This window comes from Pan troglodytes, chromosome X, assembly GCF_028858775.2.
Source record: "Pan troglodytes isolate AG18354 chromosome X, NHGRI_mPanTro3-v2.0_pri, whole genome shotgun sequence".
In the NCBI taxonomy this organism is placed as follows: domain Eukaryota; kingdom Metazoa; phylum Chordata; class Mammalia; order Primates; family Hominidae; genus Pan; species Pan troglodytes.
In genome coordinates this window covers 4218103-4232099 of record NC_072421.2, presented here as the reverse complement: position 1 = coordinate 4232099, position 13997 = coordinate 4218103, and the positions used below count along the sequence as shown (strand labels likewise).

General features: G+C 46.6%; 1 protein-coding gene across 6 annotated transcripts in view; it reads left to right on the top strand.

Moving 5' to 3' along the window:
* PRKX (protein kinase X-linked) overlaps positions 1 to 13997 on the top strand; it is a 109695-nt gene that overhangs the window by 27475 nt on the left and 68223 nt on the right. For all 6 annotated transcript variants that reach the window (XR_010154750.1, XR_010154751.1, XR_001714057.4 and 3 more), the window contains exon 2: positions 11430 to 11598. Coding sequence is in view for 3 of the 6 variants with exons in the window: in XM_016943616.2 (XP_016799105.1) it covers positions 11430 to 11598 (169 nt within the window). In the remaining 3 variants the exon portion in view is untranslated. The remainder of the gene's footprint in view (positions 1 to 11429; positions 11599 to 13997) is intronic.

Below are 13997 nucleotides of genomic sequence, written 5' to 3'. Positions count from 1 at the left end.
ATCCTTGATTCTGGAAGGTGAGCTGTGCTGTTCAGCCCACAGGTCCTCATGAATGTCTATATTCAGTGCCACGCAGAATAAGAAGAAACACACACCAGCTCTGCTTCTGTGAAGCTTACTTTTTGTTGTTGTTGTCGAGAGGGGGTCTTGCTCTGTCTCCCAGGCTGGAGTGCAGTGGTGCAGTCATGGCACTCATTGCAGCCTCTACCTCCTGGGCTCAGGAGATCCTCCCTGCTCAGCCTCCTGCGTAACTGGGACCACAGATGTGCGCCACCATGCCCAGCTAATTTTTAAATTTTTTGTAGAGACAGGGTTTCGCCATGTTGCCTGGGCTGGTCTTGGACGCCTGGGCTCCAGTGATCCACCTGCCTTGGCCTCCCAAAGTGCTGGGATTACAGACATGCGCCACTGAGCCTGGTTTTGCTTACTTTTTCTTTTTTTTTTAAATTCCTCTTAGCCTATCTTGGGGGAGGCGGGTCAGTGTTATTCAGGTGTACATACAACACAATCACCCACACTGGGAGAAGTCCTTGCCAAATGGATAGGGCTGGGTAAGCACCGCCACATGGGACATTTGGGAAGCCGATGTTTGAATGTTTTCACACTTACAGATGCATTCATTTACTATGTTTATTATTCTGTGTGATGTGCTTTCTGTGTGTTATTTCACTTAAACCCAGTGGGGGTAAAGATTATGGTCCCTATTTTGTAGATGAATTTTAGAGAGGTTAGAGGGCTTGTCACAGTCACACAGCTTTTAACTGTGATGGGATGACGCCTCTTGAATGAGGCTTAGTAGTGAGATGGCTGAGGAAGGAAGAAAGTAGGAAGGAGAGAAAGAGAGAAGGAGGGAAGGAAGAAAGTAGGGAGAAAGGAAGGAAAGGAGAGGGAAGGAAGGGAGAAAGGAGGATGGAAAGAAGAGGAAGGAAAAAGGGAGAAAGGAAGGATGGAAAGAAGGAATGAGAGGAAAGAAGGAAGGAAACAGATGAAAGAAGGAGGGAAGGGCTGAAGGAAGGAACAGGTGCCCTGTTCAGGTGGGTTTATTCTCAGGAAGGACCCAAGATGGAAAGTGTGTATGCAAGAATTATTTTAGGCCAGGCGTTGTGGCTCATGCCTGTCATCCCAGCACTTTGAGAGGCTGAGGCAGGCGAATCACTTGAGGTCAGGAGTTTGAGACCAGCCTGGCCAACATGGTTAAACCCCATCTCTACTAAAAATACAAAAATTAGCTGGCTGTGGTCGCGCATGCTTGTAATCCCAGCTACTTGGGAGGCTGAGGCCGGAGGATCGCTTGAACCCAGGAGGTGGAGGTTGCAGTGAGCTGTGATCGTGCCACTACACTCCAGTCTGGGCCACAGAGCAGGACTCTATCTCACAAAGTAGAAATAAATAAAAAATAAATAAAAACAGAGATGAGGACACAGACGCACATAGGGGACGACCCTGTGAGGACACAGGGAGAAGATGGCATCGACAAGCCCAGGAGAGAGGCCTCAGGAGGAACCAGCCCTGCCCACACCTGGGTCTCCGACTTCCAGCCTCCAGGACTGTGAGAGAAGAAAGTTCTCTTTAAGTCCTCCAGTCTGTGTTAGGTTATTACAATAGTTCAAGCAAAGTACTTTATTTACATAGAAGTCTGCCAGAATTATGAGCCCTGAAACCCTTTCCCAGGATGAACCGAGGTCAGAGTGTAATTAATAGGTACTTTTTTTCATTTACGTTTAGCCACTAGATTTTTTTTTTCAACAGAGAGTAGCGAATACTGCAGAAGCTGAATGAGATGAAGCTTAAGTCAGATCTTTATGCACCTCAGAATATTTGTACTGATGAAAAGAAATAACCAACACTTGATAGAGGGAAAGATTGAGACCCAGAAAGTAATCTCTCCCTGTGACCACTCCTACCAAATTTTGCTTAACTACCATATTTTGTTTGTTTGTTTGTTTTTGTTTTTTTGAGACGGAGTCTCGCTCTGTTGCCCAGGCTGGAGTGCAGTGGCGCAATCTTGGCTCACTGTAACCTCCACCTCCCGGGTTCAAGCGATTCTCCTGTCTCAGCCTCCTGAGTAGCTGGGATTACAGGAGCACGCCACTACCACCCGGCTAATTTTTGTATTTTTAGTAGAGACGGGGTTTCACCATGTTGGTCAGGCTGATCTTGAACTCCTGACCTTGTGATCCACCTGCCTTGGCCTCCCAAAGTGCTGGGATTACAGGTGTGAGCCACTGTGCCTGGCCAACTACCTTGTTTTTTTTGGATGAAAATGTGGTTCTTACCTCAGTAAAGATTATGAAGGGATTTATATACAGATGACTAAAATATCAGCCATTAGTTTCCTATTTGTTTTTGTTGTTGTCGTTTTTTGTTTTGAGACAGGGTCTTGCTCTGTTGCCCAGGCTGGAGTGCAGTGGTGTGATCTTAGCTCACTGCAGCCTCGACCTCCCAGGCTCAGGCAATCCTCCCACCTCAGCCTCCCAAGTAGTTGGGACGACGGCTGTGCACCACCACACCTGGGTAATTTTTCATTTTTATTTTTGTAGCTGGGATCTCGCTATGTTGCCCAGGCAGGTCTTGAACTCCCGGCCTCAAGTGATCCCACCATCTAGGCCTCCCAAAGTGCTGGACTTACAAGCGTGAGCCACCCTGCCCAGCCTAGTTTACAATTTGAACTTGGTTTTTCATCTCGGCTCCTTCGAAGACTTCTGTCTTCTCCCATGTTTGGGGCGGCTGTGTGTTGTGGATATTCCTTAGTGATCGGTCTGGGAAGGCTCAGACATGTCTAGGCTGCCTTTGTAGGAATAGGGATTAGTAGCTCCTTAGCCCCACTCTTTCCTGGGATGTTGCTGTTTGCTGAGGTCTGCACAGTTCAGACCACCCTGGAAGCCTCTCTCAGGTTCTCAGAGATGGTGGAGTTATACCTTTGACTGTGAGCTCGCAGCATTGCTAGGGAATGTACTTGGCTAAATTTGGAACTATTTGGTTGAATTTGTACCCCTTGCGCATATTTGCTTTGGTAACATACCACAGACTGGGTGCCTTAAAATAACAGAAGTTAATTGTTTCACAGTCCTGGAGACCACAACTCTGAAGTGCAGATGCGGCAGGGCTGTGCTCCCTCTGCGGGCTCTAGGGGAGGCTCCTTCCTACCTCTCCCAGCTCCTGGGGGCTCCAGGCGTCCCCGAGCTTGTGGCCGCATCACTGCGGTCTCTGCCTCCGTCTCCACGTGGCCTTCTCCTCTGTGTCTGTGTCTTCTCTTCTTCTCTTACAGGAACACCTGTCATTGTGTTTAGGGTCCACTCCAATTTTGGATGACCTCACCTTGAGATCTTTAACTTAATTACATCTGCAAAGACCCTTTTTCCAAATGAGGTCTCATTTACAGGTTCTGTGGGTCAGGACATGGACATATCTTTCTGGGAGACCATAGTTCAGTCCACTACAGTTGTATCCAGTTGTTTCTGGAGGCTCCAGGGGAAGCTCCTTCCTGCCTCTCCCAGCTGCTGGGGGCTCCAAGTGTCCCTGGGCTTGTGGCCGCATCACTGCACTCTCTGCCTCTTTCTCCACGTGGTCTTCTCCTCTGCGTCTGTGTCTCCTTATTAGTTCACCACTCATATTGGACCACCTTCAGGATGACCTCACCTTAATGTATATCTTTTTTTAAATTTCATTTTTTAAAAAAGTGGAGCTGAGGTCTTGCTGTGTTGCCCAGGCTGGTCTCAAACTCCTGTGCTGGGATTACAGGGGTGAGCCACTGTGCCCAGCCTTTGTGTATATCTTAATCACATCTGCAAAGACCCTGTTTCCAACTAAGGTCCCATTCACAGGTACCAAGGATTAGGATGTCAACGTATCTTTTCCAGGGCACCCCATTCAACGCACACAAAGTGGGGAGAGGGGAGATTGGCTGTATTTAGGTGACCTGTGAAAGGCCGAGCTAGCTGTGCGGCATTGCTCTTGCAGCACAGAGGAAGAACTGGGCTCAGATGGTGTCAGCTGTTGGTGTCTGAGATCATCCGTGAATCTACTCCCGGGAATGTGCTGCAGTGAGACACGGTCCTTCTCCCGTCACCTTCCTCACCCCATCCCATATACCCACGGACCCCAAGGGAAAGTACTCAGGGTTGGTTGGTTTCTTTTCTGTTTTGTGACCGCGTGAAATTCCATGTCACGGTCCCTGTGTTTATTCCATACAGCTCTACTGAAGTGTTTTGAGTTCTAGCAAAATTTAAAAATATAACCAAAGAAACTTAAATCCGTGTTTCTCCTCTTTCTGGACGCTTCTTTAGTATGAATGGGCTTCGTGATGATAAACACGGTGGCCTGCTGTCTTCCCTCTGTTTCTGCTGGCCGCCACGTTCCTTCCCTCCAAAGTCACAGGCAAGAGGGATTTAGGGTTTGCTGGGCTTGAGGAAGAGAGGAAAAGGCCATCTCTTTTCACAGTGAGAAATGTGTTTTCTGTTCTTTCTCATACCTCGCTTTATACATTTAAAAAAATTATTTCTCTTTAGATTTTTGAACCAAGAGAGATATATTTATTATTAAAAAAAAATTTTTTTTTGAGACAAAATCTCCCTCTGTTGCCCAGGCTGCAGTGCAGTGGTGCAATCTCAGCTCTCTGCAACCTCCTGCTCCCTGGTTCAAGACATTCTCATGCCTTTGGAGTGGCTGGGATTACAGGTACCCACCACCATGCCTGGCTAATTTTTTTGTATTTTTAGTAGAGGCTAGGGTCTCACTGTGTTGTCCAGGCTGATCTCAAACTCCTGGGCTCAAGCGATCCTCCCATGTTGGCCTCCCAAAGCACTGGGATTACAGGTGTGAGCTACTGTGCCTAGCCTATTTCTTTTCTAAATAGAGGCAGGGTCTCACTATGTTGCCCTGGCTGGTCTCAACCTCCTGGGCTCAAGCAATCCTCCTGCCTCGGCCTCTTGAGCAGTTGGGACTCCAGGTGCACACTACCATGCCTGGCTAATTTTTGTATTTTTTCGTAGAGATAGGGGTCTCACCATGTTGCCCAGGCTGGTCGGGAATTCCTGGGCTCAAGCAGTCCTCTGACCTCAGCCTCCCAGTGTGCTGGGATTACAGGTGTGCACCACTGTGCCTGGCCTTATTTATTTTTTATTTATTTATTTTTGGAGACAGGGTTTCATTCTGTTGCCCAGACTGCAGTGCAGTGGCAACCATAGCTCACTGCAGCCTCCACCTCCTGGGCTCAAGTGATCCTCCCACTTCAGCCTCCCCAGTAGCTGGGACTGCAGGAGTGCACCATGACTCCTGGCTAATTTCTTTTAATAGGGATGAGATCTCTATGTTTTTGTAGACAAGGGGCTCTCGCTGTGTTGCCCAAGCTGGTCGAGAACTCCTGGCCTGAAGACATCCTCTTGCCTTGGCCTCCCAAAGTGCTGGGATTACAGTTGTGAGCTACGGCGCCTGGCTGTACATTCCCCCCAGCCCCCAAGCCGCCAGTTGTGAGTCTTCACTAACAAGGGAACCTTTCAGCATTTTCCATGGTCATGGTGATTCACCTAATATTTTAGTTCTGCTGAGTTGTCTAAACATTCGGGATAAAGGCTGTCATTTTTTGGTGACCGTAATGTGTATGTGTATGTTTACAGTTACACATGCCTGTATTTGGGTGGAGCTCAGAAGATGCCCATGGCATTTTTCTGGGAAAGTTGAAGTTTATGAGGTTTGCTCTTTATTGGGAGTGTGGACGTCGTCTTTCTCCTTCTTCCCATCCCTCCAGACAGAAAGCTGGGATGTGGCCAGGTGCAGTGGCTCATGCCTGTACTCCTAGCACTTTGGGAGGCCGAGGTGGGTGGATCACTTGAGGTCAGGAGTTTGAGACCAGCCTGGCCAACATGGTGAAACTCTGTCACTACTAAAAATACAAAAATTAGCCAGGCGGGGTGGCGGGCACCGGTAATCCCAGCTACTTTGGAGGCTGAGGCAGGAGAATCGCTTGAACCCAGGAGGCAGAGGTTGCAGTGAACTGAGATTGCGCCATTGCACTCCAGCCTGGGCGACAGAGTGAGACTCTGTAACAACAACAACAACAACAGGCCAGGATGTGTTTGTGTGTGAGTTGGACCCAAGGGCTTGGGAAGGATGGATAGGGTAGGGGAGGAGGGATAGATGGATGAGGGAATGCAGAGAGAGTGGCCACACTGTCAGAGGCTTTCAAAAAGCAGGAGGTTCTCCAGTGGGAGAGAGGAGACCTGAGTCCACCCCGCATTAATGTTTACAGATCAGAATTGCACACACAGAATGGCTCATAAATCTGATCCACCTTCCTCGTCTGGCACTTGGCTGGAGAAACAACTCTTTGAATGTTGGAGGAAAAGCCCACTGTATTGCACCTGCTATAAAAAGGGCGTGCCCACCTTAAAAGTAGCCACACCTTCCCGAGATTGCCATGGTCCTTCTAAGTCTCTGAAATGTATAGATCAGGTATATTTGGGAATTTGGGGATTTTTCTAAATTTGGGATGAGAATGGGTGCATGTCCTTTTTAATTATACAACACCCTCAGCAGAGTCTGGGCTGGATGTTGTTATCAAGACAAGAATATTTCTGTAGTGAAATAGGTAGATATTCACCCCAAGGAGGATCAAGCCTGAACAGTCTCACGTTAGGCAAGGTCCAGTTTTGCGGCCAGGTGTGTTGATGAAGACACTTTGAGTATTCAGAGCCTTTAGCTTTAGCCACTGTGGGTAAGGGATTGTAGAACCCATACTTAAGCTTTCCCCTTAAAGCTTTGACTTTAATCTCCACATTGCAGCCCTGCAAAAGAACAGAATCATGTCCTTTGCAGCAAAGTGGATGCAGCTGGAGGCTGCTATCCTAAACAAATTCATGCAAAAAATCGAGAGCCAGATATTGCATGTTCTCACTTATAAGTGGGATCTAAACACTGAGTACTTCATGGACACAAAGATGGGAACAATAAACACTGGGGATTCCAAAAAGAGGAAGGGAGGGAGTGGGGAAAAGACTGAAAAACTTCCTATTAGAAACTGTTTACTACTTGGGCAACGGGATCATTAGAAGCCGAAACCTCAGCATCATGCAATATACCCACGTAATGAACCTGCACATGGACCCCCTGAATCTAAAATTAAAAGAAAAGACATAAACTCCACATCTGATTTCCCTCGTGCATAACACTACTACTTAGCTTGGAGAGAGATGGACGGGATCTCTAGGGTGGGGAATGGACCACTTACCTTCAAGATCTCCCTTATCAGGAAGGAAAGAGCTGACCTGCCTAGAAACACTTGAAAAGACTCTTTTTTTTATGTCTTATTGGGCAAAGCTGGGTCAGATGGCCACCCTTAGCTGCAGAGAAGGCTACAAATAGACATTTTCTCCTCAAGTGGGATAATGATAACTGGGGAATGTGTACTGGAGAGCCTTCCAACACCAAGCGGGGAAAATCTACCAGCACCATTAAATGTTGCCTTTGTCTTCTGTGCACTTAAGCTGATAAACCTTAAACATTACAGCATGCCACTTCTGTCTGCTTTGAATAAGGTTGTTTACCGACATACTTCTGCAGTCTGATTGTGGCGTTGGCGGGACTGACAATATCTCCCAGGGTAGCGCAAAGATCCGCTGCAGTGCATAAGTAACGTGTTTTGAGTTTTGTATGTTTATAATGCACACAGCTCAGAGAAAGCTTTAAAGAAGTCACAGAAGTGTAAAAAATCTGTTGAGTCATAGCTGTTGTTCTTAAAGTAGGCATGGAGAATTCTCTCTGTTGAGGGTCAAATACAAGTGCTAAGAAGACAGAATGTTATGCAGTAAACACAGCCAAGTAATGAATGGGTTCCTTGGAGTGGGTGATAGAGAAAGATGAATAAGGAGGAAGGAACCAGATAGAGGAAGAAAAGTCAAGGACCATATTCATTGCATTATTAGAATTTTAGGGTGTGGCAAGAATTTAATGTTTCCTAATAATATGCAAGTTCTGTTGGAAAGAAGAGCAACAGGAGACTAAAAGGTTAAAAGGTTACTCTGTTGCCCATTTCATAGGTCCAATGGCAAGATAAGCTTGGGTTGGATGCCAGTGTTCCTGATTCCTAATTGTGTTTTATCCAATTGAAGCATCAGTGGCCATAGTCAAACACCTAAACTGTATCAGTTCACAGTCCTCAAAGCCCTTCTCCCACTTCCTGTCTTTGACCTGATTCCACCTAATTTTGCCCACACCATGTTGTACTGTAATAAAACCTATTTTATTTCCAAATTAACTAAGAGAATATACTTTAAAAATGTGTTACTATTTCATTATTTGTTTACTTCTTTTTTTAAAGAAATATTTAACACCTGTCAGCTATTGACATTGTTTCCTTCTTACACTTTTTCTTTATCTTGTAGTTCACTTTCTATTTCTGCCATAATAAAATATTCATTATCGGAAACTTCACTTAAAAAGCAAAGGTTACTTCTCCTCCTCCCTTCCCAGTCTGCCCTATAAGCTAGTAAATTCATCATTCATTAGCTTAGATATTTTACAACATGGGGATTTTAGTTTACAGCAAATACTCTAAGTAAAATTGGTAGCTTAAGTACAACTTTTTCTTTTCATGTTACCATGTGCAATCAATGGCATTCCAGACTCTTGGAAGGAAATCCATTGTATGGTTGTGGTCTTTTTTTTTTCTTCTCAAACCAGTCAAAAATACCCAGTCACAATTTGAAAAATTATCCGCCCTTGGTGGTGCACGCCTGTAGTCCCAACTATTTGGGCTGAGGTGGGAGGGTCACTTGAGCCTGGCAGGTCAAGGCTGCAGTGAGCTATTGATTGTGCCATTGCACTTCAGCCTGGGCAACAGAGAGAGACCCTGTCTCAAAAAAAAAAAAAAAAAAAATGACAAAACAATATAATGTGATCTACCCTCTAAGCAAATTTTCATATATACAATTTTACTATTGTATATGTGAGCTATTTATATATAAAATTTCATTTATCAGTTCAGTATTGTTAACTATATGAACTAGGTGTATGGTAGATCTCCATGGTTTATCTTGTTCAACTAAAACTTTGTATCCTTTGACCAATATATTTCCCCTTCCCCCTCAAGCCCTATCTTCTGATAACTACCTCTCTACTCTCTGCTTCTATGAGTTTGACTATTGTAGATTCTGCATTAGTCCATTCTCATGCTGCTAATAAAGACATACCTGAGACTGGTTAATTTATAAAGGAAAGAGGTTTAATGGACTCACAGTTCCACATGGCTGCGGAGGTTCCGACAGTCATGGCAGAAGGTAAAAGGAGGAGCAAAGTCACGTCTTACATGGCAGCAGGCAAGAAGAGAGCGCGAGCAGGGAAACTCCCATTTATTAAAACATCTGATCTCGTGAGACTTATTCACTATCAGGAGGACAGCATGGGAAAACCCACTGCCATGATTCAGTTACCTCCCACCTGGTCTCTCCCACAACACATGGGGATTATGGGAGCCACAATTCAAGATTAGACTTGGGTGGGGACACAGCCAAACCATGTCAGATTCCTTGTATAAGTGAGATCATGCGATATTTAATATTTGTTTTTCTGTGCCTAGCTTATTTCACTGTACATAATAGCCTCTAATTCCATCCATGTTGCTGCAAATGCCAGAGTTTCCTTCTTTTTTAGGGCTGAATGGTATTCCATCGTGTATATGTACCATGTTTTCTTTATCCATTTGCCCTTGGACGGACACTGAGGTTGTTTCCACGTCTTGGCTGTTGTGAATAGTGCTGCCATAAACATGGGAGTGCAGGTGTCTGGAAGATCCTGATTCTCTTGGGTTTTGCAATCTAGCATAAAGCAGGCACAGGAGTATCAGCCAATGAATGGATAGGTAAATGGATCAATATTGATCGGTGAGATTTGCTCGTCAACAGATGCTGGTTCCTCAGAAGGATAAACTTCCAAACCATCCTTTCTCTGAAAGTCAGTTTCTGAGAAGCCTCTCTGCTGTTTGGGGTGGGTGTGATCACATAATACGGGAGGGCAGTTTTGTTTTAGTTGCTCATCTCTGTCTGCAGCTGTGAATGCGTTGTTTAAAAATATTGCTGAGGAATGACTTGCATGTCAGTAAGGGGCTGCTGACGCTGGGATCAAGGTAGGTCAAAGGCAATTTAGGGATACTCTAGAAATCCTGCATCAGTTGCAGTGGCTCATGCCTGTAGTCCCAGCACTTTGGGAGGCTGAAGCAGGAGGATCACTTGAGCCCAGGAGTTCAAGGCTAGCCTGAGCAACGCAGTGTGACCCCCTCTTTACAAAAAGTACAAAAATTAACTGGGTAGGCTGAGGCGGGAAGATTGCTTGAGCCCAGGAGGTAGAGGCTACAGTGAGCTGTGATGGCACCACTGCACTATTCTTTCCATTAACACAAGAACATTTATGCTACGTGAAGAATATTTCAATATGTGCGTGAACACCTGCACACCTTGTAGGATCAGTGTGTTACAGGAAGAGGAGGAGGATGAAGAGGAAGAAGAGAAGGAGGAGGAGAAAGGAGGAGGAGGAACAAGCAAAGCTTGTTTAGAGATTTTGATTTTCTTTTATATCTCATTGACTGTTAGATTTCTTCATTTAGATGCACCCCAGTGGGAGGAAGAGGAGGGAGAAGAGGAGGAGATGGAGGAGGAGGAAGTGGAAAAGAAAAGGAAATAGAGGAGGAGGAGGAGGTGAAAGAGAAGGAGGGGAAGATTGAGGAAGAGAAAAAAGAGAAGGCAGAGATGAAGGAGGAGGGGAAGGAGGAGAAGAAAGTGTTTGGATTGAAAATGTCCCAGCAGAATACAGTAGAGCTATTGGTTTTCTTTTGTATTTGTAGTGCTTGAAGTTGTTGTTGTTGTTTTGTTTTGTTTGTGGGCACCTATATAGCACTTCATCCCAACCCACGCCAGATTGTAGAATACGGACTCCGTACTTTGAGCAAGCCTTAATGTGCGTTAAGGAAACAGCCGTGTTGAGGAGGGCTGTGTGTTTTACACCCTGTCTGTATTTCTGATAAAACCAGGGAGCCTGAAGAGAAAAAGGCATGTTATATAAATACATTTACTATTACTCTAATGCTTCTCCATGTGGGTGTGTGGGGCGTGTGGGTGTGCTGTGTGCGAAGACTGATCTGCAGAAATTATGGCCAGTTTGTCCCCAAATTGAGGAACCATTCAGAGGTAGATGGCTCTCTCTGTCTCCCTCTCTCTCCCTCTTTCTCTCTCTGCAATTTCTCTATTCAGTGGAAAATTCCAGGTGATCGCCTCTCACTAAATGCCATCACCCCACGTGCACCATGACATAAAGTCTCTGAAAGTTTCACTTGGCGTCTGTGTTTGCCGTCCTGGTGCAGCCCCCCACTGATTGCTTGGCTGCGGTGGTTTTTCCCTTTGTCAGGAGACTTAATGGCCTCTGTCGATTTCTTCTCTCTCCAGGCACTGGGACGTTCGGGCGGGTGCACCTGGTGAAGGAGAAGACAGCCAAGCATTTCTTCGCCCTCAAGGTGATGAGCATTCCCGACGTCATCCGCCTGAAGCAGGAGCAGCACGTGCACAATGAGAAGTCCGTCCTGAAGGAAGTCAGCCACCCGTTCCTCATCAGGCTGTGAGTCCCCTCCTGAGGCCTCTCCCGACGCACTCTCCCTAGACCCCTGTGTGTCTCTTCTTATAAGAAGCTTGGTGTGCCGAGACCATGGCCTGCGTGCAAAGCCTTAGGCCACAGCAGTCTCCACCTGTCAGGTCTTATCAGCCTCTGATCTTAGAGCTGGAATACCTCCAGGGCTCCTGACCTCCATGGCTGACCAGGTCCAAAAAGAAATGCTCTGTGTTCAGAAGTCCGTGCCCAAGGCCCCTTGCTCCTCTCCTGGGTGAGCGAAGTATCTCTGCCTGGAAAAGGATGCAGGAATCTTTGTCTCCTCACCTCCTTGGGTTCTGCATCTATAGCTCTCGGCAGAACTGGTTAAGTTGGTTTTTAAGGGACCACAGTCACGTGGACGGGGCTGGGCTTCAGGTTTTGTTGGGTTTCTGGTTGACTGTGGATGAGAGATATCCCATTTAGATGCAGCCCACACACTTCCAGCTGATGGTACACAACAGTCTTATGTCCTAGGGTAGGTGTGTTAGTCCATTCAGGCTGCTATAACAAAGGATCCTAGACTCGGTAATTTACAAATGACAGACATTTGCCTCATGGTTCTGGAGGCTGGAAAGTCCAAAATCAAGACACGGTGGATTCGGTGTCTGGCGAGGACCCGCTTCCTGGTTCATAGATGGCACCTTTTCACTGTGTCCTCACATGGTGGAAGGGGTGAGGGATCTCTCTGGGGTCCCTTTTATAAGGGCACTCGTCCCATTCATGAGACTCCACCCTCATGACCTCCCAAAGGACACACCACCTAACACCATCACGTTGGGGGTGAGGATCCAACATAGGGATTTGGGAGGACACAAGATATTCAGACCATTCCAGCAGGGTAATTCCATTTCCACCCAGGTGCCTTAGACAAGGATGTCCTGCACGTCTCTCCTTTCCCTCCATGGGTGCCTTCCATCCAATTCCCACGTCTTCCCTCCGCCATCTTGCTACCATGCCTCTCCTGTCCACCTGTCCATCTTCTGCTTTATCTGGGTCCCGTCTCTCTGCCCTGATTTTCTGTACTAGCTTCCCTCCTACCTGGTCTTTCTCTCCCAGCCTTGCTCCCCTTGAAGACATTCCTCACTTTATAGCCTCACTGGTCCTCCCAGGTACCTCCGCAATGACCTGCCTCTCTCCTTTCATCCTCAGGGAACTCCTGAAGTATCCCATATAAAGCCCCAACAATGCAGCATCCTCCTACCAGTATCCTCGTGGACTGGCCTCCTGCCACCACCTCCCTACAGGAGAAGGTAGAAGGTGCTGTTCACACTCTCATTCCGGGGCTTCTCCCAGGCCACCCTTCTTTGACAGGCCTCCTTCTTTGCTCTCATCATTGTCCTTCACTTCCCCCATCTAAGAAACACCTACCTGTTTTCCCTCATTCACCTGCTGTCCCCGGGACACAGGGTTCTTGAAGCACCTCGTGTGTACTGGAACAAGTGTACCTGCCTTCTCCTCTAGACCCAATGCTGCCTGAGCTCCGAACAAAATCATATGCAGAGGATGGGCGCGGTGGCTCCCTTCCTCCCTTCCTTTCTTCCTTTCTTCATTTCTCTTTCTTTCTTGACAGGGTCTCACTCCTTCTTGCCCAGGCTGGAATTCAGTGGCACAATCATGGCCCACTGCAGCCTCTACCGCCTCCCAACTAGTTGAGACTACAGGTATATGCCACCATGCCTGACTAACTTTTAAAAGTTTTTGTAGGATGAGGTCATGCTGTGTTGCCCAGGCTGGTCTCAAACTCCTGGCCTGAAGCAATCCTCCAGCCTCAGCCTCCCAAAGAGCTGGGATTGCAGGTGTCAGCCACTGCACCTGGATTGAGAATGCATGTCTGTTGTCTGCCGCGTCCCTCCACCCCAACCCCCAGTTTGTGGTACTTTGTTAATGATAGCCCTGAGGAACTCACACACACCCCCTGCGCCTCCTGGAGCAGGAGAGCAGCCGAGACGATGGGCTCCTGAGTACTCTACAGTTCAGAAATCTAAAATCCCACAGAAGAACCGTATGGACATGGGAGTGGGTGGAGTATACAAGTGAGAGAATTCCCCAGGATGGAATTCTTGAGCTCCCGCAAGTTAAAAAATAGGGAGGAGCTTGTAGAACAGAGCTTTAGTTAGGTAGTTCTCCTTTCTTCAAGGCAGGATAGCTCAAGACTGTTTTCCTTGGCAGATAAGGTACATTCCTGCAGGGACATGGATTCTGATTTTGATATTCCCTGCTTTCAATTAAGGAACAAAGTCGTTTATATTTCTTAAGTCTTATATAAAGCCCTAGAGACTTTAGAAATTCTATTCAAAGTTACCTATGTTGGTTTATTTTTATCTTTTATATTAAAAAGTATATATATAGATTTACATTTAGAGACGGGT